Raw genomic sequence first — 26,651 nt, 5'->3', positions numbered from 1 at the left:
TCAGTATACTAAAAATTGTATTTAATGTTTTTATTTATTTATTTATTATTAAGAATAATAAGACATTAAAGTCTGCAATATGTCTATAGTTATATTCAGTTTCTTCTTTTTCTTGTACAGTTTTTCACCACTGGTAACATGTAGTTAGGAACTAAGTCTCCTCCTTAAATGGCTGCAATCATTGACATTGACCTAGCATTCTCGCAAACTATAATCAAGGGCTAAATAAAATTGCGCTAATGTTAATGTGTGATGTTTGGTTTGTACATAAATTATATGATTTTGGCTAATGTTAGCACACTGGACTCGAATATGGAAGGATGATGCTTCAAATGTGCCCAACCATCAGAATTTAGGACTTACGTGATTTCTGTAAAGCACTCCAGGCATATGCCAGGATGGTGCCTTTGAAAGGGCATGTCTGAATTTCTTCCCTATCCTTGAAATGACTATGCTGTCTCTAATGACCTCATTGTTGATGGAACATTAAATCATGAATCTTCCTTTTCCTTTCCTTTGTCAAGTGTGTGCACGACTGGTATTATGCAAGAATAATATTAAAGCATAGCTTCTGATTTCTGCTCTTTAACTACCTGAGCACACTGATTGTGGTTTGAGAACTAAGACAGTAGGAAACTGAAAGCTTAAATGTTTACTTAGGGTTTGAAGTGGTTTCTCCACAAATAAATATTGAGGGTTGTTGCTATCGTTCAGGTATTGTTCTGTGGAAAATATGACTACTACATTATTCAATAACATCTGTATTACAAGCAGATTAGACCACTAAAGCTCAAACCTAAAGTGAAGAGCTTTTCACAAGGACATGGGTCATGCCATCTATAAATATAAGGGAAGCCAAACTTATTTGCCGAATACACTCTCATTATTTCTTAGCCGTAAATGTAACACAATTGTGAAGATGTTCAGAGTTGAAACACAAATGCTTGCTTGGAACAGACTGCTTATTGTGAATTCATTTGGATGTAAATATGTTAGCTATGGCCATGAGAAGGTCACTAACCACCACTGAAGGGAGACAGAATATTAATTACAATGATGTTACTTGAATAATAGTTGATAAGATATCCCCATAAGGGAAACCTCGGTAGATGATACAATAAAAGCGTTTTTCCCTGTTCTATTCACAGGTAGATTGTAGAAAGGAAAACATTGTGTGAATATGCTTGTGTTAGAGATGTTATTAGCCTGCTTTGTGTTAGAGATGTTACTAGCCATGTTTTCATCTCAAAAGTCTCAACAGCAGTGCCATTTAGGAAGCTAAGAAACTTTTGTTGATTCTGCCTGTAAAACACTCTTAGCATGTCCAGATAAGTTTTGGCAAGACTTCTTTTTAATTTGCATACACTTGAAAAAAAGGTATCTTAATATGTCAATAAAAATCTACTTGGTAAAATCAAAACATCTAGTTTATGGACAGAATCAGTGATCAGATCTTGGCTTCCTAAGAGCTGTTGTAAAAGCTGTAAAGATAAAGCAAGGTTAGTAACAAACACAAGACTAACATCAAATGCATCATTCTTCTACACTCCTCCAACGAATTGAACGGTGAGGATGTTTAATATGACATAATTGAACACACCTTCTGCCAGGTGCTTTATATTTAGTATTAGAGTATGGGACAAAAAGACTAGCTATAGTTTCACACCTACAAGCATAACTTTTCTTGTAATGTACATTACCAAAATCATTTGAATTAGATACGAGGAGATTTGTTAAAATTGTGGTAAAACTTCACAATAAACATAAAAAACTGCTGTTAATAACAGCATGTCGACGATAATACAGTTCTGTTACTTACAATAAAAAAAACTCTGATTATCATTTCATCCTCTCTGAATTTACTGAATAGTTGCATTTCTCCCTCAGAATCTACTGTAACCCCAAGATTTATCTTCCTTTGCAGTAAATGTGTATCTGATAGTTTTCTTTTGCAATTTCAGTGTTCCAGATACACTATTTGAACTTGTTACAGAAAATAGTATCACACCTAATGTCAGATGAAAAAAACTAAGATATATTATTCTTCATATAGCCATGTGAGTGGTACTTGCTAGTATTTGCATTCCAAATGCAAAACTGCTTAATTTATTTGATAGCTAGTCAATATGTGTATTCAACCTTAAATTGTTGTCCACATTTAGCTCGAGGAATTTCATTGTTTCAGCTTGTTCTATTAATTTGAGTGTAATGTTGTGCTTTAACTTCCACACATTCCAAATGTTTAGTTTTGAAATGTACCATATGGGTTTTTCCATGCTCAGTTTCAACCCATATAACTAGACTCTATTTCCTAGAGTATCCACTGTGCTCATGATACAGCTTGAGATTTTTTTTCTCAATTGCCATTTTCAGTTAAAACAGTGTTTATTATATAGTGACACAGCTGATTTAGAGCAGTTGCCTTGGTTTTGTTGAAGTAATTGACCATGACATTTTTCGCGGCTTAAAGTCTGCTTCTTTTCAGAATTAAACTTTTTTCTCAAAAGTTAAGAAAAAATAGCACTGACAGTTTCAAAGATAGAAAGAGTGAAATTTCTGTTTATTACTCTATCCAACTTGGAAGTGTTATTGACTATTACTTTCTGTGACATTTACACATCTTACCACTTACCAGAAGTTTGTAAGTAAAAGATTTTCCATTAATGTTACCATCGAAGTTTTGAAAGGATAAGAAGGTATGATACAAACCTCTGTTACTGATGCAATGTTAAGGAGCTATAATTAATTTAAAATTAAGGTGTTTCCCCAGCATCAAACAATGGCCATCATATGCTGTACGTAGTTTTAGATGTATCTAGAGCAAACTTGGTTCTCTGTATTTTTGCCAAATACAAAAATAGGAAGAACAGGATTCAGTCCCCAAAGAGTTCTCCATCATGGTGGAATCAGTCAAATGTTATCGATTAATGAGGGAACTAGTAGTGTATATGCATAGATAATTTTCTGTTTCATGTAATTTTTGTTCTGTGTATCATCCTGTGTGTGTGAATGGGGGGGGGGGGGGGGGGGCGGCGGCATCAAGGTGACAAACATTTGCAGAAGTCACACCATAGTAAAGTGTTTTTCATTTCCAGAAAAAACATCATCTTTTAAAGGCACCTCATCCTTCCCCACTCTCTGCTCATCGTGGGTTCTTTGGCTGCAAGCATTTCTCTCAGTGCAATGAGCTGCTAAGAATGGCTGGACGTGGAGAGATTGACTGGTGTCACCTCCCTGAAGATCTCAGTTAAATTATGTTTCAGTATTTCGTTCATTTTTATGTGCCAAGTTGATGATAAGTTTCTGTACTTGTGTTCATAATTTCCACAGTACTGTGATCTGCCCTTACCTATAGATCTTGCAGTGACAGAGTCATGTATTTTTATTTTATTTTCTTTTTTGTATCTACATTAGTGCAGCAAATTGGAAAAAGTTCTGTACTGGAACTGTATTAAGTGTATAGTATTTTAAGCCTGTTAGTTCAACCATACCCTACCTGCAGCAGTACAAATTTTGAGTACAAATATCTTTCCCATCACCATGAAAAATGGTGAAGTATTATTTTTGTACTCGACAGACCTGCACTGAAAGTCTGATAGCTAATTAGTGAAACAAGACTCTCTCAGCATTGTATTAGCTGATAGGCTGCAGTGTATGAATGTTTCTTTGTGTAAATAAATGCTTACTTTCTCTATGTTGTCATTAATATTTTTCACTTCCCTGTGTCAGTATCAATATGTACATTACGTTAGCTTCATTCTCTACTTGATAAGTACTTCTGCGTCACATATATCTCACCTGAAGGGCATTGTGTCTGTCTCAAATGTGTGGAGAATGTAGGCCCTGCTAAAACATGTGCAGGAGATTTTAATAGAACATTGCAACTTCTACTTCGTGAAGACCATCACATCCTGAATTTTTACTAGTACGAGTTAGTTGGTGTGGCCATTTTCAGCAGTAAGTGCGTAACTTATTTGTTTTATAAATTCAATAGCATTGTGTCTGTTATGATATAATAACATGACTGAACAAAGTATTAGTACACCTTTAAAAAAAAAGGATAAAGGTCACTGTGGAGTGCTGTAGTTGGTCTAGAACTGGTTGGTGTGGTTCATGCTGAGATGTGATTTGCGATATGACACATGTTCGCAGTGGAATGCTACCATATACAATTTGTATAGGGAAGTCTCTAAACATAAAAAATACATGAATTCTATTGAATGAGTCTATGCTGCTAAGTTTTTGGAGCATTTAATATTGACTACCCTGACAAAACAGGGCATAAATTTTGCACTTGCTGTTTCTCCTACTTAGTAGCTAATCATTAGATAACTGTGAGCTGGTGAATCTGTGTGAATGACGTTGAAAATGCTGCCGTGAAAAGTTAATTTTTTGTAAAACCACATAGTATGGTACTTTATTCAATGTGTACATGTATAAAAGAGTTTACAAATTAGTAAACATTGGACAGCATTTTTACAACTGTTCAGTTTCACACAGTAATGTATGATACAGCTTGTGGCTTATTCAGAAGAAACACTGCTGGACTTGAAAGTGGGATCAGGCAACGTTCATGTGGGTGGCGAACTTGGCATAGGGGTAGACAGTGTATATGGAAAAAGTGAAGCACCCTTGATTATGAAGAAAATCCTAATATGTCCTCGGCTTTGTCTAGCTGATCATTCAAAAGTAACAAGAGTTTAGCTTTCAAATCTATTTTATGCCTGTTCAAAGTTTCCTGATGAAGCATAAACTGTAAAAGCGTAGTGTCAGCATTGTCAGCTGATGACTCCTGTTGTCTTTTCAGTACAGTAAGTTTTCCAGCTTCAGTTTGTATTGGCAGCATACGAAGAGAAACATGAGCCGACTGCATAAAGGGTGGCAATAGTGTCTTGGGTGGTAAGTATCTGCCAACCTCATCGCAGGTAATCTCCACTATAACTCTTATATTTTCTGGTGAATAGAAAAAGGTATTGCTCATCTTCAGCTGTTAGAAACAATTTAGATATTTTAGCTATACCTTGTATGAAGTAATCTAGAAGTAAAACCCACCAAACTTAAACTGGCCAGTGACTACATTATTCACTGTAAGCTTTTCAAAACATGCCTGATGGTTTATGAAGTATTTTAATAATGAAAAGAAAATCAGTTTATCATCAGGCTGTGATGTCAGACTGTAAGATATGGAGAAATCGTCTTTTTCCCCCCCAATAGTTCCTCAAAAGCAAATGAGAGAGACTGCATCGTGGAGAATGAACGAATTACAAAAATGTGGTTTTGAATTTTTTACGTGGACAGTAAAAGTTAATGAGAACTAATACAAATAAAAACACTGATGTAGCTTTGCTTCATCTTTGTTTCTCATGCACATGATAATTTGAAATTTCAGTCATGGACTGTACAACACAAGTTGCATAGAGTGAGCAGCACTCTACGTTGCGCCAGGTGATACAACAGTGATATGTGTTGGTGTTAGTATCTTAGTGTGAACCAGTTAAGTAGCTTACACTATCTTTCTATGCGCTCTGACAATACGAGTTGTTTCTGCATTGAATTGCAAGACACTAACATATTGTATCGCCTCATTGTGTACTGCGTCATACAGAGTGGTCATGCAAACCTCCACCACTGATGTAAATCGTGCCATTGAGATGGGTGGTGTGTGATATTTGGTCATATGGAATCAGCTGAGTAAGTTGGGTTGTTGTGGGGACATAATATGATGGCAGGAAAGAGCTATCATTTTTTTAAATGCCCATGACCACATCAGCTTGTCTACAAGGATTTGTATACAACGGAATAGTGTAACATGGCATAAGACCAGTTTTCGTAAAAAGATCCTAACCAACAGGAACCAGAGACCAGTGTGACACATTGCCAGTGACAGTTTGGTTCAAACTCGACAAGAATTGTTGGTGTTAATGAACTCAGGTTCATCTCAAATCAGTTTCCAAGAAAACATTGCAAAGCTGACTGCTTGCAGTGGACATTTGCAGTCAGGTACCTCACAATCTATTGGTTATGAACTGCAGACTAAAGGTAGGAAATTAAGGAGATGGCACCTGGATACACTGAAAAAACGAGAGATTATTGAGATCAAACAATGGAAAATCCAGGATGGAATGTAACCTTATGAAAAGGAAAGTTGCTACTCACCACATAGCGGAGGTGCTGAGTTGCAGATAAGCACAACAACAACAAAAAACTGTCAAAAATAAGCCTTCGGCCAACAATGCCTTTGTCAAAGATAGACAACACACACGGCAGGGTATTGAGAGTTTGAGGGAGCATAAGGCAACAATTGAGTAGAACAGGGGAAAAGAATAGAGTAAAAGGCGAACAGGAAGCTTTGAGAGATAAAATAGTGGAGGCATAGAGGATCAAATAGGTAAAAAGACAAGGCCTGCTAGAAATCCATGGATAACACAAGAATTTAATTGTTGAAATGAGAAAATATAAAAATGAAGCTGGTGAAAGGGAATACAAATGTCTGAAAAAGAAGACGACTAGGAAGTGCAAAATGGCTAAGCACGAATGGCAGGAGGACAAACATCAGGATGTAAAAGCATACATCAGTAGAGAAAAGATAGGAACTGCCTACAGGAGAATTAAAGAGGCCTTTGGGAAAAAGAGAAGCAACTATATGAATATCAAAGAGCTCAAATGGAAAACCAGTCCTAAGCAAAGAAGGAAAAGTGGAAGTAGCATATAAGGGTCTATACAAGGGATATAACTGGAAGGCAATACTATAGAACTGGAAGATGTAGAAGAGATTGGAACTATGAGACTGTGAGAAGAATTTGATAGGGCACTGAAAGACCCAGGTCAAGACAAGGCCTCAGGTGTAATGACATTCTGTCAAAACTACTGATAACCTTGGGAGAGCCATCTGTGGCAAAACCCTTTCATCTTGTGTGCGAGGTATACAAGACTGTCAAAATATCCCCAGACATCAAAAAGACTAGTAATTGCAATTCCAAAGAAAACAGGTGTGAAAGTTGCCAAACTATCAGTGTAATAAGCCATAGCTGCAAAATACTAACCCACATTCATCAGAGAAGAATGGAAAAATTCGCAGAAGCAAGGTCTGTGGTCCTCATCTTGCATTCTGGAATGAGCGGCTCACCCATCTTACTCTTTCCCCTCCTACTTCTCCTTGATTTTCTGTCTTATTGTATCTTGGTTACTACTGGGCTTCCCAGGATTTGGCTTTTGTATGCTTCCTCAGAGGATTGTTGATACATATCAGATGAAGAGACTGGTAACCTCACAGTTTGGTCCCTTTGACTCCAATGACCAACCAGCCAGCTGGCACAAGCCAACCACAAGAAAGATAAGTGTGGACTGGAGAAGTGTAGGAATACATGACGCAGTAGTGACCCTACTACTTATTTTAGAAGATTGGTTAAGGACTTGTAGACTCAGAGAAAGCGTTTGACAGTGTTGACTGGAAGCCTCGTGTTATAAATTCTGAAGGTAGCAAGAAGAAAAAAGAACAGAGAGCAAAAGGCCCTTTACAACTTGTACAGAAACCAGATGGCAGTTACAAGAGCTGATGGCATTAAAGGAAAGCAGCAGATGAAAAGGAGTGAGGCAGAGTTATTCAGTCTGTACACTCAGAAAGAAGTACCGGAGCCAAAGAAAAAATTGGTGAAAGAATTACAGTTCGGGGCAAAGAAATAAAACATTGAGATTTTCCGATGAGTTTGTAATTCTGTCAGGCAGCAAAGGACTTGTAAGAGCAGTTGAAATAAATGGAAAATTCTTGAAAGGAGGATATAAGATGAACACCAGCAAAAGCAAAACATGGATAATGGAATGTAGTCTAATGAAATCAAGTGATACTAACAATATTAGATTATGAGACTTGAAGTGGTAGATGAGTTTTGTTATTTTGGAAGCAAAATAAGATATGATCAAAGTAGAGAGGATATAAAATGTAGACTGTTAGTGGCAAGAGAAGCCCTTTTGAAGAATAGAAATTTGTTAACATTGATTTAGATTTAAGTATTAGGAAGTATTTTCTGAAGTTTTTGTATGGAGAGTAGCCATGTATGGAAGTGAAACATGCACATCAAACAGTTTAAACAAGAAAAGAATAAGTATAACAACGTTGCCTTTTGTGGCTGGTGTTATGATTAAAATTCTTCTTGGTGTTCATCCGCATCATTGTATAAAATATTTAATTATTGGTTTTAAGTTTATAATTAAAGTATTTTATAACATGACTGGTACAACAACCAAGAGAATTTTAATATTCAAGAGAATATATGGTTTTGAGATGTGGGGCTACAGAAGAATGCTGAAGATTAGATGGGTAGATTACATAACAAATGAGGAGCTACTTAACAGAACTGGGGAGAAAAGAAACTTGTGGTGCAATCTGACTAGAAGAAGGAATCAGTTGGTAGGACACTTTATGAGGCATCAACATATCTCCAGTTTAGTATTGGAACAAGATAGGGGAGTGGGGGTGTTAAAAATCGTACAGGGAGACAAGGAGATCAATACATTAAGCACTTTCAGAAGGATGTAGATTGCAATAATTATTCAGAGATGAAGAGGCTTGCACTGGGTAGAGTAGCATGGAGAGTGGCTTCAAACCAATCTCTGGACCGAAGACCACAACAGCAAACTACCGCCCAAAAGACCCTTGCATCCAGCAACACATGGAGCTTCACGTTTTCACTGTGCCAAAGTCTACCCATAAAGAACCTCCATGGAAACAGAAAAGTAGCCTTCACACCCCAGTGATATGAGGATCCGCTAGGAACAACAGGTGGTTCACATTCCTTGATAAACTGGAGGTACCATCTCACTGGTCTAATTATTGGCGTAGGTTAGAGACACACAAGTTTCAGAGGTGGCATCCAATTGAGAGTTGGACCAGGACTTTAAGCCATTCGGAATCTGAACTTTCCTCACTAACACCCCTCACAAAATAATGAAAGGAAAAGAGTTTGTCACTTCCTGCACGTAAAACTTCAGCATCAAGCATGATGTTTTAATGTATTACTTCTTTACTTCTAACGCTATCACAACACATTTTAGTGACAGTATGCACATAGACCAATGAATGTAGCTGCAAAATTATATCATTGTAAAACACATAGTTCAAGAAATATGTCGTAAACATTGACATGCTTGAAAAATTGTCTTTTCTTAAAACTGAGACAAATTATACAGACTGTACTCATCTATTATAGTGTTGGTTACTTTTGTGGGCAAAACAACACAGAAGCTGGATAGTTATGGAGTGGAGGTTTGTGTTGTCAGATGTATCATAATTTTACACTTCGCAAGAGATAATAGATATCTACATCTACGTGATTACTCTGCTATTCACAACAAAGTGCCTGGCAGAGGGTTCAATGAACAACTTTCAAGGTGTCTCTACCGTTCCACTCTCGAAAGGCAGGCGGGAAAAACGAGCACTTAAATTTTTCTGTGCGAGCCCTGATTTCTCTTATTTTATCGTGATGATCATTTATCCCTAAGTAGGTGGGCGCCAACAGAATTTTTTGCAATCGGACGAGAAAACTGGTGATAGAAATTTCACGAGAAGATCCCGTCGCAACGAAAAACGCCTTTGTTTTAATGATTGCCGCACCAATTCACGTATTATGTCTGTGGCACTATCTCCCCTATTTCGCGATAATACAAAGCGAGCTGCCCTTCTTTGTACTCTTTCGATTTCATCCGTCAGTCCCACACCGCACAGCAATACTCCAGAATAGGGCGGACAAGTGTGATTTACACAGTCTCTTTAGTAGACCTGTTTCACCTTCTAAGTGTTCTGCCAATGAATCGCAGTCTTTGGTTTGCTCTACCCACAATATTATATGTGTGATCTGTCCACTTTAGATTATTTGTAATTGTAATCCTTAAGTATTTAGCTGAATTCACAGCCTTCAGATTTGTGTGTCTTATCGCATAATCGAAATTTAGCTGATTTGTTTTAGTGCTAGTGTGAATAACTTCACACTTTTCTTTATTCAAGGTCAATTGCCACTTTTCGTACCATACAGATACCTTATCTAAATCACTTTGCCGGCCGCTGTGGCCGTGCGGTTCTAGGCGCTTCAGTCTGGTACCGCGTGACCGCTACGGTCGCAGGTTCGAATCCTGCCTGGGGCATGTATGTGTGTGATGTCCTTAGGTTAGTTAGGTTTAAGTAGTTCTAAGTTCTAGGGGACTGATGACCTCGCATTCGGGAGGACGACGGTTCAATCCCGCGTCTGGCCATCCTGATTTAGGTTTTCCGTGATTTCCCTAAAATCGCTCCAGGCAAATGCCGGGATGGTTCCTTTGAAAGGGCACGGCCGACTTCCTTCCCCATCCTTCCCCAATCCGATGAGACCGATGACCTCGCTGTCTGGTCTCCTTCCCCAAAACAACCCCAAGCCCCAACTGATGACCTCAGATATTAAGTCCCGTAGTGCTCAGAGCCATCTAAATCATTTTGCAAGTCGTTTTCATCATCTGATGACTTTACAAGACGGTAAACGACAGCATCATCTGCAAACAATATAAGACGGCTACTGAGATTGTCTCTTAGATCGTTATTATAGATCAGGAACAATAGAGGGCCCATAACACTTCCTTAGGGAACGCCGGATATTACTTCTGTTTTACTCGATGACTTTCTGTCTATTACTACGAACTGTGACCTTTCTGAGAGGAAATCGCGAATCCAGTCGCACAAATGAGGTGATATTCCATAGGCATGCAGTTTGTTTAAAAGACGCTTGTGAGCAACGGTGTCGAAAGCCTTATGTAAATCAAAAAATATGGAATCAATTTGACCTCCCCTGTCGATAGCACTTCATGAGTATAAAGAGCTAGTTGTGTTTCACAAGAACGATATTTTCTGAATCCGTGCTATGTGTTAATAAATCGTTTCCTTCGAGGTACTTCATAATGTTCGAATACAGTATATGTTCCAAAAACCTACTGCAAATCGACGTTAGTGATATAGACCTGTAATTCAGCGGATTTGTACTACTTCCCTTTTTGGCTGTTTGTGTGACTCGAGCAATTTTCCAGTCTTCAGGTACGGATCTTTCTGTGGGCGAGTGGTTGTATATAATTGCTAAATATGGAGCTATTTTATCAGCATACTCTGAGAGGAACCTGACTGGTACACGATCTGGAGCGGAGGCCTTGCCTTTATTAAGTGATTTAAACTGCTTCGTTACACCGAGGATATCTACTTCTGTTTCTCATCTTGGCAGTTGTTCTTAATTGGAATTCAGGAATATTTACTTCGTCGTCTTTGGTGAAGGAGTTTCGAAAAACCGTGTTTAATAACTCTGCTTTAGTGGCACTGTCATCAGTGACTTCACCGTTGTTATCGCGCAGTGAAGGTATCGATGCGTCTTGCCACTGTTGTGTTTTATGTATGACCAGAATCTCGTTGGGTTTTCTGCCAGATTTAGAGACAGAATTTCGTTGTGGAAATTATTAAAAGCATCTTGCATTGAAATACGCGCTATATTTCTAACTTATGTAAAATTTTGCCAATCTTGGGGATTTTGCGTTCTTTTAAATTTGGCGTGCTTTTTTCGTTGCTTGTGCAACATCGATCTGACCCGTTTTGCGTATTATGGGGGATCAGTACCATGACTTAGTAATTATTGTGGTGTATATCTCTCAAGTGCTGTCGATACTATCTCTGAAAACATTCCACAACTTTTCTACACTTACATGATCAGATCGGAAGGAGTGAAGATTGTCTCTCGTAAAGTTGTTACGAGCATATTTATCAGCTTTTATAAATAAATATACTTTGCGTTTCTTTTTTATGGTTGTCGGTGTTACGGTATTCAGTCTAGCAGCAACTGCCTTGTGTTCGCTAATCCCTTTATTCGTCACAATACTCTCTATTTGTCCAGAATTATTTGTTGCTAAAGGGTCAAGTACGCTTTCTCAACCATCTACGCTCTTCGAGCGGGCTCATGAGCTAATTGTTCAAAATAATTTTCTGAGAAAGCATTCAGTACGATTTCGGATGACGTTTTATGCCTGCCGCCGGCTTAAAACGTATAATGTTTCCAGCATATCGAGGGTAGATTGAAGTCACCACCGACTAAAATTGTTTGAGCGGGGTACTTATTTGAAATGAGACTCAAGTTTTCTTTGAGCTGTTCAGCAACTATATCTTCTGAGTCGGGGGGTCGGTAAAACGATCCAATTAATAGTTTAGTCCGATTGTCAGGTATAACCTACACCCTAATATTTCACACGAACTATCAACTTCAATTTCGCTACAAGGCAAACTACTTCTGACAGCAATAAATACTCCACCACCAACTGTATTTAATCTATCATTTCTGAACACTGTTAGATAGTTTCAAAAAATTTCGCCTGAACTTATTTCCGGCTGTAGCCAGCTCTCTGTACCTACAACTATTTGAGCTTCAGTGATTTCTGTTAGGGCTTGGAGCTCTGGTTCTTTCCCAACACAGCTACAACAATTTACAACTACAATACCAATCGTTTCTACAACTACCTTACTGTGTTTTACCTACCCACTTTCTGATGGACGTCCCCTTCTGTGGTTCCCTGAGACCTTCTAACCTAAAAAAAAAAAAACCGTCCAGTGCCTTCCAAACAGCCCCCGCCATTCGTGTAGCCACCTCCTGTGTGTAGTGGACTCCTTACCTATTAAGCAGATCCCGGAAACCCACCACCCGATGGTGCAAGTCAAGGAATCTGCAGCCTTCACGGTCACAGAACCGCCTGAGCCTCTGATTCAGGCCCTTCACTCAGATCTGCACCAAAGGATCACAGTAGGTTCTATCAACGATGCTGCAAATGGTGAACTCTGCCTTAATCTCAGAAGCAAGACTGGCAGTGTCAATAAAATTCTTCTGGGTTAGAGACCGCATTGTCATTTATAAAATTCCAACGTTTCGGCGTCTGTTGCAAGACGCCTTCCTCAGGTTGTGTTGCTAACCCAGAACAATTTTATTGACATTGACAACGGCCGCGGAAGCCTACGGTTACATTCAAGACTGGCAGTCTTTACCATTTCCGCTAGCCGCCCGAAACCAGATAGAATCTGCTCCGATCCAAAGCGACACACGTCATTGGTCATATCGTCGGCACCATTAGCACAATGAGGCATTTAACCCGCAGTGTGGGGAGGGTGTACATCAGGACAGAGTTGGTTCTGTGATGTTTTTCACTCCATGACCTGGGTCTACTCACTTAGGTTACTGTGAATGTGAACCAGGCACGACATTTTCTCCAACATTAACTGTGACCAAGTGTTGGCATTCTTCTGCACCTCCATAAGAAGTATGCTGTGGCCACTCTCATCTTAGATGAGGACAACTATGTTCACAGTGCTGTACGCACACATTTATAGATTTATTGCATTGAGGATACCTCCAGTGGAATTTTTTCTGCAATAGTATTTCTTTTTAAATTTGTTTTTATGCGAATGATACTTACAGATTTGAAACAATTGACACCCGTTTTTACATAGATAAAAATGTTGCTAATTGTATGATGGGGCAGGGAGGAGGTCAGTATCAGGTTACACATCTGGTGGCACATTTCCCACTTGGGTTCCTTATATTCAAGGCCATCAACTCCCTTCCCCTTGGGGAACCACTGGAAACTGATTGAGGTCACGCAGAGGAACCCTCCTCACTTCCCACCCCCCCTGGGTAAATGAAATTGAAGCATCATTTCCCCATATGCACCTTTGTGTGTGGAGTTCACTCTAGAGTTGGATAGTGGTTGTAGGCTGTGCCTATTTGTTAATAACAAGATATGCTAAGTCACTTGATTTATGTTTGTTAATAACAACTTTAATATTACATACTTTGAGGCACATGCAGAGACTGTACCCGGGAAGATTTGTAAATACTCTTTCCCAAATTGAAGTATTGTACTCCTTTTTTGTATTTTTTATTTATGCATTTTACCCAATTATTTGAGTTCTATCTCGACGTTGCATCACATTGTGTTGACATAATGATGGTCTCAGCAAAATACAGTCCAGCATTGGCCCAATTTATTTTTCATTGCTAAGCACCTCGTCATTACTAATGTGTCTGATGTAGCAAATTCTATAAGCAATGCTTTTTTTACCAATTTGCATTGAAAGATACTGTTTGTGTAGCACAGCCCTCCAAAATATACGGCCTATAGAGCTCGCCAATGAAAAGTATGTTGACTGCTGCCCATGGTAGCCCACCCCTTGAACTTCAATGTGTGGTGTGTATAGCCACGAACAATCCCCCCCACCCCAACTTGGTAATGGCCAAGAAAGTTGCGTTATAATAGGTATTATTGTCTATGACCAGGTTTCTAGTACAAAAGACACTGCTGCTATATCACTTGCTGCTGAGGTACCTCCTGCTCACAGTAATAATGGCGAATGGATCCCAACACATCAGTGGAAATATCAAAGATTGGTACAAATATCTAGTTTACAAGGTACTCCCCACCTTCCTTTGCAATCGTCACAGCCAACTGAGGTGCCGGTACATTTTGGAACTGCACCAAAACCCTATCCACAAATGAGACAGCTCAAAGCTCTGTCCAACACTAAGACAGACCATCTCCCCAGGAACGGTAGAGAAATTTGCATTATTTAAACAATAAGTGTAATTGTCTCCAACATGACCAACATGGTGGCTGGTGCAAAGGCACATCTAACCATAGCAAACCAGTCATGACTTGCTGACACATGTTCATCAGCGGAAATCTGTGGACACCTTTACAGATAAGCGTTGCTAACAGCTTAAGTGCAAAGCACTGCCCTCCCCATCCCCCCTTTCTCTCTGAACCAATCAGAATGAAGCTTTCAAAACTAATTATTATGAGTGGGAGTTGTCAGCCTTGGCCAGCCAGAGCGTCCAGGTAGAGTGAACACATGTAACATGATATGAACTATTGAATAATACGTAATTATTAGAGAGTATGTAGCATTGCTAGAAGACATGTAAAAGATCGAGTAGGTGAGCCACCAATCCTTTTGTGGCCATCTCACGGCTGTGGTTAGTCTGGATTTCCCTTCAAATGTGGGCAGGACTGTGCAACTGCTATATTCACTATGTGAACCACTCTGCACATATTGGGAAAAATTTAGCGAAAAAATACAATCTTAGAAGAAACTGACTGGGGACCGCCAGGGCTCCCAGGCAGAATAAAAAGGCATGTAACTTGTAACTTTAGTGTGGAGTCTCACTAGAAGACTTGTAAATACAACCAGTATATTTATATGTGTCCCTGCCACCCGAATGAGACTGATCAGTGGTCAAAATGCAATAAATAAATAAGTAAACTATTTCTGCTTACCAAGCAATAAAGAGGTCACATCACCTCTGCTGCTGTAATATGAGATGGAGTTGTAGAGAGTTGGCGCATCCATAAGTCGTCTGTCAATAACCCTCCAAAAAAAAAAAAAAAAAAAAAAAAAAAAAAAAAAAAAAAAAAAAAAAAATACGTGGCAAGTTGATGCATGTCTTGGTCAGCACTGCTGATGCCACAACCACAGCAGTGACCCTGGGAAAAGGAGTGTGCCTCAAGCCATGGGTATTCTGCCCAGATTTCGGCTACTCAACACCTCTCCACATATTCGTGGGCGACCATTAGCCTTGTGGTGTACCATCATCTCACTGGCTTCAAGCAATTGCGGGAAATCAGTGTATGCAAACTGATAAAGTGGGTGGGGTCCAGAATTCCATCCTGCGGCTTGCAATATAAGCAACTTCTTTTGTCAAATAACTCTCATTGCATATTAAGACGACCTCGAAATAGAAGAGTCCATACACATAGATAGCAGGCTCATCAAATGCAATTTGATGTTGACCATAAGTCATCACCAGTGTTTCTGCCAAAATGCAGGTTTTCACATGGTAGTTGTCCAGGCTGTCTGGTCCTCTGCCATCCTCTTCAGGTCTGCATAATTTCCTCTTCCCTTCATATCATCTATCATATTGTGTCTCCTTCTTGCTCTCAGTGTTCTCCCACAAACCAATCCTTCCAAAGCATCTGCTAGAACGCACTCCCTTCTCAATGAACGTCCCAACCAGTTCTTTTTCCTTTCTCTTACAACCTTCAGCAGACATCTTGTCACCAACCCTTTCCAATACTCTTTCATTACACACTCGTTCCATCCAGCTTATTCTCCCCATTCTCCTCCACATCCACATCTCAAATGCTTCTAACCTTTTTTCATCCTCTCATTTCAGTGTCCTTGTTTCTGCCCCATATAGTGCCTCACTGCAGACTAAATATTTGCCAAACCTTTTCCTTAGATCTTTATCTAATTTGCCACATAAGTCTCCTCTTTTTGTTGAATGCCTTCTTCGCTATGGCAATTCGAATTTTCACCTCCTGGTGACATCTCAAGTCTTCAGTTATTGTGCTTCCAAGATAGTTAAACGCAATTACTTGGCTAATGATAGATTGCCCTATTTTAATATTTGACGGTCTGTGTCTTGTACTGATGACCATACTCTTTGTTTTTGCTGTGTTTATTTGCATCCCATATTCCACACAAGCTTCATTCAGATCTTTCAGCATGTTTTTCACTATCTGCTCACTTTCTGCCACTAATACCATATCATCAGCAAATCTTATACATTCTATTCTCTTTCCACCAATACATATTGCTCTTTTCCCATCTATGCCTTTCGCAAATTATTTCTTCCAGGTATGCATTAAACAACATTGGGTAAAGGCAACAACCTGGTCTAACACCTTGTCCAATGCTGCTTTCTTCTGACATTTCATTTCCAATCCTTATCCGTACTTTCTGGTGTAAATATAGATTCTGTATCAGTCATCTCTCTCCAATCCACTCCTTTCATCTTCAAAATACCCATCAGTTTGCTCCAGTGAACTCTGTCAAAAGCCTTTTCTAAATCTATAAAAACAGCAAAGATTTCTCTACTTTATTCCATATATCTTTCCCCTGTAGTTTTTAACAGGCCAATACCATCTCTTGTTCCTTTTCCTCTTCTAAATCCAAACTGCTCCTCTGCAATCGCTTTATCCAGCTTGCCACATATCCTTCTATTCAACACTCTCAGCAAGACTTTCTTCTTTTGGTGATGATGTACCTTCTATATTCATCGATATGATGGTCAACTGTGGTTCTGAAAAGGACCAAGATGATGATTCTGGTGTGAAAGGATCAGCCGCCAGAGAAACCTGACGCCCAGGGTACGCCCGATTGCAAGTCTTATCTTGGTCGGAAATCATTGCAGTCTTTGTGGAGGCTCCTTTCATGCACCCCATGGATACGCAGAACAGTGGCTGCCAACAAGGAGAGACTGAAAGTAGAACAGGACAGTGCCCATCCACTGCACGGACATAATCCACCACAGCAACGGCTGAGATCGCGAAAGAGCTTCCTGAGAACATCCGAGAAGCTCACCGTTTCACCAGAGAAGGCAAGGCTCGAGTTATGGAAGAAGTCGACGCCTCACCTGCAGACTCCAGAAGCCGAAGAACTTGGAGGTGGCAAAGTACTGGGCACATGTAATATAAATACAATTTTTGTATATATATATGTACATAATTATTGATGTGTATGGCTACTGTAAATTTGTATATTTCTGATTCGAGAATAATAATTAAAAAAGCAAGACTTTAGCTGCATGAGAAACTAGACTGATGGTCTTATGCTCTTCACATTTTTTAGTGTTTCTCTTTTTCTCTATTGGTATCATAACTGTTGCAAGGAAGTCCTCAGGCCATTCCCCTTTGTCATATATCTCGTTACAGAGGTGGACTATATCTTTTCTTGCCTTGTTTCCCCGTCTCTTCAACAGTTCTTCTGGTAAATCATCAAATCAACATGCCTTCCTAATCTTCATATCCTTCAGCACCTTTTCTACTTCTGCTTCTCTTTCCATCTTCTGGCACATATTGCTCCTCTTTAACCTTAATTTCGCTTTGTATTTCATCTCCCTTATACAGACATTCAGTATATTATTACCATCTGTTCAAAACCTCCTGTGGTTCTTCTGCTAGAGTACCATCCGCTCTTTCTATTTCCATTTGATTCCTCCTTCTTTTACATTCAAAAACTATCTCACTAGCCAGTCTATACATCATCCCATACTTTCCCTCTTTCTCCCTTTTCTCGATTTTGTCGCATTTCTGTTTCATCCATTTTCCCCTTGCTTCTTCAGTTTCTCTTCTTAATACATTATTCAGTTTCATGTATCTTTTTTTGCCTTCTTTCCTGGTACTTTGGGATATTCTTAATTCCTATTACTTCTTTGGCAGAGTCCATGAGTCCTTCCCTCATTTTTCTCCATTTGTCAGTAACACTTTCATCAACACTACCTCTTTCCAATTTCTCATAAATCTGTTTTCCAAATCTCATGCTTTTCCTACCTCTTTGAGGTTCATTTGCTTTACCTCTCCAGACTTTTTTCAACTTCACTTGTATTTCTCCCACTACTAGGTTGTGGTGTGAATTTATATCCGCTCCTAGATAAGCTTTGGCATTCTTCAAACAGTTTCTATACCTTTTTTGTATCAGGATGTAGTCCAACTGATATCTTTCCCTATTCAAATTTGATATCCATGTGTAACGTCTCTTTTTGTGGTGTTGAAATAAAGTGTTACCCACTGCTAATGTATTTCTTTACAGAAAGTAACTAGTCGTTCACATCTGTCTTTTCTTATTCCTAAACAAAATTTTCCTACTATATCTTCATCTCTTCCTTCACCCACCACTGCATTGCAGTCCTCCATGATGAAAACAGGATGACAGTGCTACGTTAATGTGGTGTCTCCTGACCATAAAAAAGGTTCTAAAATTATTTTTATTACATGCCACATGTATGTTGTTGAATGTGTGTGTGAACTGCTGGATTTACCCATAGAGTCTCATTAACAAAAACGTATTATTTAGGAGCAAAAACACCCCTACATTTACTTGGTACAATAAAATTATCTGGTGTAAAGTGGTGGACGTTAAGATTTTACCACAAATCCACTTCTCTCCTGGTTCTCGTATATCGTTAGAGCTCTGACAATGGCCTGTGGACGACACTGCCATCAATGAAGCTTAAATCAGCTAATATCAGAGTCAAGTTCAGAGCCTGATGCTGCTAAGAGGACGAGTCAGTTGATAGGATATTACTGAACTACTTTTTTCTAGCAAGATGGTGAATGTGACACCTGATTTGTAAAACTTCCACAATCCTTGCATGTGAAGTTGTCTTCTTACTGCTGGTAATTTGTTTAGGGGCCATACGTTTAAGATGGGATGCATAATAATTGTATCCCACATCTTTTAATCTAATGTAGTGTGGTTCTCAGACTGAAAAGCAAGTCTAAAAATGTAGTTTTATAATGCTGATGACCATAATTTGTAGCAGTGAATCTTTTGTCGCTTATTTATTTTTATTTATTTATTGTTCCGTGGGACCAAATCAAGGAGAAGTCTCCATGGTCATGGAACGAGTCAATACGTGAAATTATAACACAATATTAGAAACAGATAAAATGAAATATAAAAAAAACCATATTCAGGTGACAAGTAGTAAGTTTAAATAAAGAAAATCAACAATGTAACAGTGGAATTTGCTTAATTTTTTAGCTCTTCCAGGAGCTCCTCAACAGAATAGAAGGAGTGAGCCATGAGGAAACTCTTCAGTTTAGACTTAAAAGAGTTTGGGCTACTATTAAGATTTTTGAGTTCTTGTGGTAGCTTATTGAAAATGGATGCAGCAGAATACTGCGCTCCTTTCTGCACAAGAGTCAAGGAAGTGCATTCCACATGCAGATTGGATTTCTGCCTAGTATTAACTGAGTGAAAGCTGCTAACTCTTGGGAATAGGGTAATATTGCTAACAACAAACGACATTAAAGAAAATATATACTCTGAGGGCAATGTCAGAATTCCCAGACTATTGAATAGGGGTCGACAAGAGGTTCTCGAACTTACACCACATATAGCTCGAACAGCCCGTTTTTGAGCCAAAAATACCCTTTTTGAATCAGAAGAATTACCCCAAAAAATAATACCATATGACATAAGCATATGAAAATATGCGAAGTAGACTACTTTTCGTGTTGAAGTGTCACTTATTTCAGATACTATTCTAATGGTAAATAAAGCAGCATTTAGTTTCTGAACCAGATCCTGGACATGGGCTTTCCACAACAGCTTACTATCTATCTGAACGCCTAGGAACTTGAACTGTTCCGTCTCACTTATAATAAGCCCATTCTGGGATCAAAATATCGGTTCTTGTTGAATTGTGAGTTAGAAACTGTAAAAACTGAGTCTTACTGTGATTTAGCATCAAATTATTTTCCACAAGCCACAAACTTATTTCATGAACTACATTATTTGATACTGTTTCAATATTATACACAAGATCCTTCACTACCAAACTGGTGTCATCAGCAAACAGAAATATTTTTGAATCACCTGTAATACTAGAAGGCATATCATTTATATAAATAAGAAACAGCACGGGCCCCAGCACCGACTCTTGGGGAACGCCCCACTTAACAGTGCCCCATCGGGACTGAACATCACTACCACTCTCAATATTGTGGAGAATTACCTTCTGCTTTCTGTTCTTAAAGTAAGAGGCGAACCAATTGTAAGCTACTCCCCTTACTCCATAATGGTCCAACTTCTGCAGTAATACACTCCTGGAAATTGAAATAAGAACACCGTGAATTCATTGTCCCAGGAAGGGGAAACTTTATTGACACATTCCTGGGGTCAGATACATCACATGATCACACTGACAGAACCACAGGCACATAGACACAGGCAACAGAGCATGCACAATGTCGGCACTAGTACAGTGTATATCCACCTTTCGCAGCAATGCAGGCTGCTATTCTCCCATGGAGACGATCGTAGAGATGCTGGATGTAGTCCTGTGGAACGGCTTGCCATGCCATTTCCACCTAGCGCCTCAGTTGGACCAGCGTTCGTGCTGGACGTGCAGACCGCGTGAGACGACGCTTCATCCAGTCCCAAACATGCTCAATGGGGGACAGGTCCGTAGATCTTGCTGGCCAGGGTAGTTGATTTACACCTTCTAGAGCACGTTGGGTGGCACGGGATACATGCGGACGTGCATTGTCATGTTGGAACAGCAAGTTCCCTTGCCGGTCTAGGAATGGTAGAACGATGGGTTCGATGACGGTTTGGATGTACCGTGCACTATTCAGTGTCCCCTCGACGATCACCAGAGGTGTACGGCCAGTGTAGGAGATCGCTCCCCACACCATGATGCTGGGTATTGGCCCTGTGTGCCTCGGCCGTATGCAGTCCTGATTGTGGCGCAAACCTGCACGGCGCCAAACACGCATACGACCATCATTGGCACCAAGGCAGAAGCGACTCTCATCGCTGAAGACGACACGTCTCCATTCGTCCCTCCATTCACGCCTGTCGCGACACCACTGGAGGCGGGCTGCACGATGTTGGTGCGTGATCGGAAGACGGCCTAACGGTGTGCGGGACCGTAGCCCAGCTTCATGGAGACGGTTGCAAATGGTCCTCGCCGATACCCCAGGAGCAACAGTGTCCCTAATTTGCTGGGAAGTGGCGGTGCGGTCCCATACGGCACTGCGTAGGATCCTACGGTCTTGGCGTGCATCCGTGCGTCGCTGCGGTCCGGTCCCAGGTCGACGGGCACGTGCACCTTCCGCCGACCACTGGCGACAACATCGATGTACTGTGGAGACCTCACGCCCCACGTGTTGAGCAATTCGGCGGTACGTCCACCCGGCCTCCCGCATGCCCACTATACGCCCTCGCTCAAAGTCCGTCAACTGCACATACGGTTCACGTCCACGCTGTCGCGGCATGCTACCAGTGTTAAAGACTGCGATGGAGCTCCGTATGCCACGGCAAACTGGCTGACACTGACGGCGGCGGTGCACAAATGCTGCGCAGCTAGCGCCATTCGACGGCCAACACCGCGGTTCCTGGTGTGTCCGCTGTGCCGTGCGTGTGACCATTGCTTGTACAGCCCTCTCGCAGTGTCCGGAGCAAGTATAGTGGGTCTAACACACCGGTGTCAATGTGTTCTTTTTTCCATTTCCAGGAGTGTATTTTGTGGTCAACACAGTCAAAAGCCTTCGTTAAATCAAAGAAAACACCTAGCGTTCGCAACCTTTTATTTAATCCGTCCAAAACCTCACAGAGAAAAGAGAATATAGTATTTTCAGTTGTTAAACCATTTCTAAAACCAAACTGAACATTTGACAGCAAATTATGTGAATTTAAGTGCTCCAGTAACCTTGTATATACAACCTTCTCGATAACTTTAGCAAACACCGATGGCATAGAAACAGGTCTAAAATTGTCAATATATCAATTTCTCCCTTTTTATAAAGTGACTTCACTACCGAGTACTTTAATCGATCAGGAAACCAACCAATCATAAAGGAAAAGTTACAGATATGGCTAAGTACTGGGCTAACATACATAGAACAATACTTCAGTATTCTGCTAGATACCCCGTCATATCCATGTGAGTTCTTGGTCTTAAGTGATTTAATTATTAAGTCAATCTCCCTCTTGTCAGTATCATCGAGGAGCATTTCAGGTAACAGCCTCGGAACACTTTTTTCTAAGAGTGCTATATGATTCCCTGTTGGGACTAGGTTTCCATTTAGTTCACCTGCTATATTCAGAAAGTCATTATTAAACATATATGCGACTTTTCAGTAACATGGACATTCCCACTACGCACTGATTCTATATCCTCGACCTGTCTCTGCAGACCAGCCACTTCCTTTATGACTGACCATTTGGTTTTAATTTTATCGTGAGGCTTAGCTATTCTATCTGCATACCACATACTTTTTGCCTTTCTAATAACAGTTCTAAGCACCTTACAATACTGTTTGTAATGGGCTGCTGCATTTAGATTCTGACTATTTCTAACGTTTTGATATAATTGCCACTTTGTTCTACAAGATATTCGTATCCCTGTAGTCAGCCACTCAGGCTGCCTGTTTGTGCTAGTACCCTGTTTTGAACGTTCTAACAGAAAGAAACTTTCAAAGAGCACGAGAAAAGTCTTGAGAAAAGCATTATATTTATTGTCTACTGTATCAGCGCTATAAACATCTTGCCACTCTTGTTCCTTGATAAGGATTACAAAGGTCTCTACAGCAACTGGATCAGCTTTCATAAACAACTGATGACTATATTTAACACGTGTTGCAGCACAAAAGTCTTTTAGAGTTAAAATTTGTGCATCATGATGTGAAGGGCCATTCACCTTTTTGCCAGCAGAATGCCCTTCCAGTAATGATGAATGAACAGAAATGTTGTCTATGGTTATTCTACTGTTCCCTTGCACTCTCGTTGGAAAGAATACGGTTTGCATAAGATTATATGAATTAAGGAGGTCCAGCAGCATCCTCTTCCTTACACAATCACTTATACAATTAATATTGAAGTCACCACATATAACTAACTTTTTGTATTTCCTATAAAGTGAACCAAGAACCTCCTCTACCTTTAGCAAAAAATGTTGTGAAATCAGAGTCTGGGGATCTATAAATAACAACAGTTAGAAGTTTAGCTCCATTAAATTTAACCACACCTGCACAACATTTAAACACCTTTTCAGTGCAGTACTTTGAAACATCAATTAACTCAAATGGGATGCCGTTTTTAACATACATGGCTACACCCCCACACATTAGTAACCGATGGGCATAGTGTGGCAAATGTATTTAACAAGTACTTTATATCCATTACTGATAGAATAGGATTGCCAGGATCAGTAAATAATGCCCTTGAATATCTGAAACTAGCCTTTACAAATAGCTTTAGGAACATGAATATGTCACTCACATCACCAAAAGAAATAACTTCCATAATAAAATCTTTAAAAACAAAGCACTCTAGTGGTTACAATGAAATATCAGCAAAGTTAATTAAGGCATGTTCTTGTGAGTTTAATACAGTTCTAAGTTAGTTATGTAACCAGTCAATTATTACTGGTACATTTCCTGACTGGCTGAAATATGCAGATGTTAAGCTCTATTCAAGAAAGGGGATAAAGACATGCCATCAAACTACAGACCGATTTCACTTTTGCCAGCATTCTCAAAAATTTTAGAAAAAGTAATCTACAGGCAGCTTCTCAACCATCTGACCACAAATAACATACTATCAAGACCACAGTTTGGATTTCTGAAGGGTTCTGATATCGAAAAGGCTATTTACACCTACAGTGAAAATGTACTTAATTCATTAAATAACAAGTTACAAGCAGCAGGTATTTTCTGTGATTTGTCAAAGGCATTCGATTGTGTAAACCACAACATCCTTTTAAATAAATTAGAATTCTATGGTGTCACAGGCAGTGCTGCAAAATGGTTCAAGTCATACCTCGCTAACAGGAAAGAAAGGGTGTCAGTGCAAGAGACTAATGAATTAAGTCATCAGTCATCATCAGAATGGGAAGAAATTACATGTGGTGTCCCACAAGGATCCATCTTAGGGCCATTGCTTTTTCTTGTGTACATTAATGTTCTCTCATCAGTTACACTGCCAGAAGCAGAGTTCGTTTTGTTTGCAGATGACACAAGTATTGCAATAATTAGTATGTCGAGTGTAGTTCTAGAAAGATGTGCTAATGATATATTCATGGATATTAATAAATGGTTTAAAGCCGACTCAGTGACACTAAACTTCGAAAAGACTCACTATATGCAATTCAGAACCTGTAAGAACTTTCCACCCAGCATATGCATAAAGTACGAAGAAGAGCAGATAGAAGAGATTGACAGTCTTAAATTCCTGGGATTACAACTTGATAATAAATTCAGTTGGGAGGAGCACACCACAGAACTGCAGAAACGCCTTAACAAATCTGTATTTGCAATTCGAGTGTTAGCAGATATAGGCGACATAAAAGTGAAAAAGGTTGCATACTTTGCCTACTTTCATTCCATAATGTCATATGGTATAATATTTTGGGGTAACTCTTCAAGTCAAACAACAGTTTTCAGAGTACAAAAGCGTATAATATGTATTATTTGTGGAGTAAACTCACAGACGTCTTGTAGAAACCTCTTCAAAGAACTGGGTATACTAACTACTGCCTCTCAGTATATTTACTCCTTAATGAAATTTGTCCTAAATAATATATCTATTTTTCCAACAAACAGCTCAGTTCATACATACAATACCAGGAACAAAACTGATCTGCACAAGAACTTAAAAGCACTTACTTTAGTTCAAAAAGGGGTCCACTACTTAGGAACACTCATCTTCAATAATTTGCCAGCAAACATAAAAAATTTAGATACAAATAGAGATCAGTTTAAAAGGAGCCTGGAAGACTTACTAGTAGCCAACTCCTTCTACTCCGTTGACGAATTTTTTAATAGAAACAAATGATGTGTTGTATATATTTATACTATTAGTATTGTTATTTCAGCTTAAAAAATAAAAAATACAAAATTAAAAAAAGGTGACATGTTCCACATCCACGAGGATCTCCTCAACACGGATCTATGGAACGAAAACTAATCTAATCTAATCTAAACCGCAAAGAGCTCCTAGAAAAGCTGTCAACCAACCTGTATCCTGGTAAAGGAAGCCTCTGAATTATCTCCTTATTTAAGAAGTGTTCACATATACCAATAATTTCAGAGTCAACATCTGTAAGCAATTCACTAACTTTATCTCTAATACCTTGTATATTTTGATGAAATACACTAATTCCCTCATTACTCGGATACCTAAGCTTTGTCAAAAGTGGTTCCTTTGTCAGAGAGACTTCCCTTCAGCAGGAATACCTATCAGCTGACTTCAATCTAAAAAAGGTGCAACTCTAACTCCCACTACTGCAGAAATTTTGCCATGAGTGATCCCACCTACCCCACCTATGCTGTCACCTATAAGCTTTGCCAACTTCCACTTCCCAAACCTGTAGAAGTGCAGGCCATGTCTAGCTTGAGGAAATGCTTGCTGTAACACTTCCCCTACTGAGGACAAGACTTGTTTCAAAATGTATAACGCAATGTTGGACTTATTATCAGTACACTCAATCAAAACCGCTACTTTTTGTAAACACACTATTGAGAAACCGGCATTGACAGCCAATGTAAGATGAGAGAAATTAGGACTCCTACAGATGACGCTTCTCTCTTTATCTCCGTCTTTGTAAGTTGTACATGGTACCATATAGAATGTGTGTGTGTGTGTGTGTGTGTGTGTGTGTGTGTGTGTGTGTGTGTGTTCTAAAAAAAATTAGAGAGACGCCATGATCGCGTGATCCTTTAAGCGATTTAGAGTTCATGCAAATTCTTTAAAATTCACGACTGTAAAACATCTCCAAAGGCTACGTTTCTGCCAGGCATAGCTGTGAGTGCATAATAAAGCATGTTTCTCAGACTTGATTCCATAGGAAGTAACGAGGCAAAAAAAAATTCCATCATTATATCGCCGACAACATTTTTTTAAAAAGTTGAATATCGAGGTATGATATTCACGTATTGTATTGTGCCATTATCGAATAATCCCTTAAAACTACAATCCTCCACAACACGTGCACATCTTGCTAAAAATGTAACGTATTTTAATTTTAGGAGTCAGTAAACAGGCGTCATGATCGCGTGATCAGCATTTCTAGCTCATTTTATTTCCCCAGTTGACAAACTGCAGA

General features: G+C 39.4%; 1 protein-coding gene across 1 annotated transcript in view; it reads left to right on the top strand.

The window, feature by feature from the left end:
- Positions 1-3,694, top strand: part of LOC126355366 (uracil-DNA glycosylase-like) — a 60,425-nt gene extending 56,731 nt beyond the window's left edge. The window contains exon 6 of the mRNA XM_050005660.1: positions 3,096-3,694. Within this exon, the coding sequence (XP_049861617.1) occupies positions 3,096-3,251 (156 nt within the window). The 3' untranslated portion in view covers positions 3,252-3,694. The remainder of the gene's footprint in view (positions 1-3,095) is intronic.
- The last annotated feature ends 22,957 nt before the right edge of the window (positions 3,695-26,651 follow it).

Source organism: Schistocerca gregaria, chromosome 3 (assembly GCF_023897955.1).
Source record: "Schistocerca gregaria isolate iqSchGreg1 chromosome 3, iqSchGreg1.2, whole genome shotgun sequence".
Lineage (NCBI taxonomy): Eukaryota > Metazoa > Arthropoda > Insecta > Orthoptera > Acrididae > Schistocerca > Schistocerca gregaria.
The sequence above is the reverse complement of the archived record's forward strand: the minus strand, read 5'-3'. Positions and strand labels throughout refer to the sequence as shown.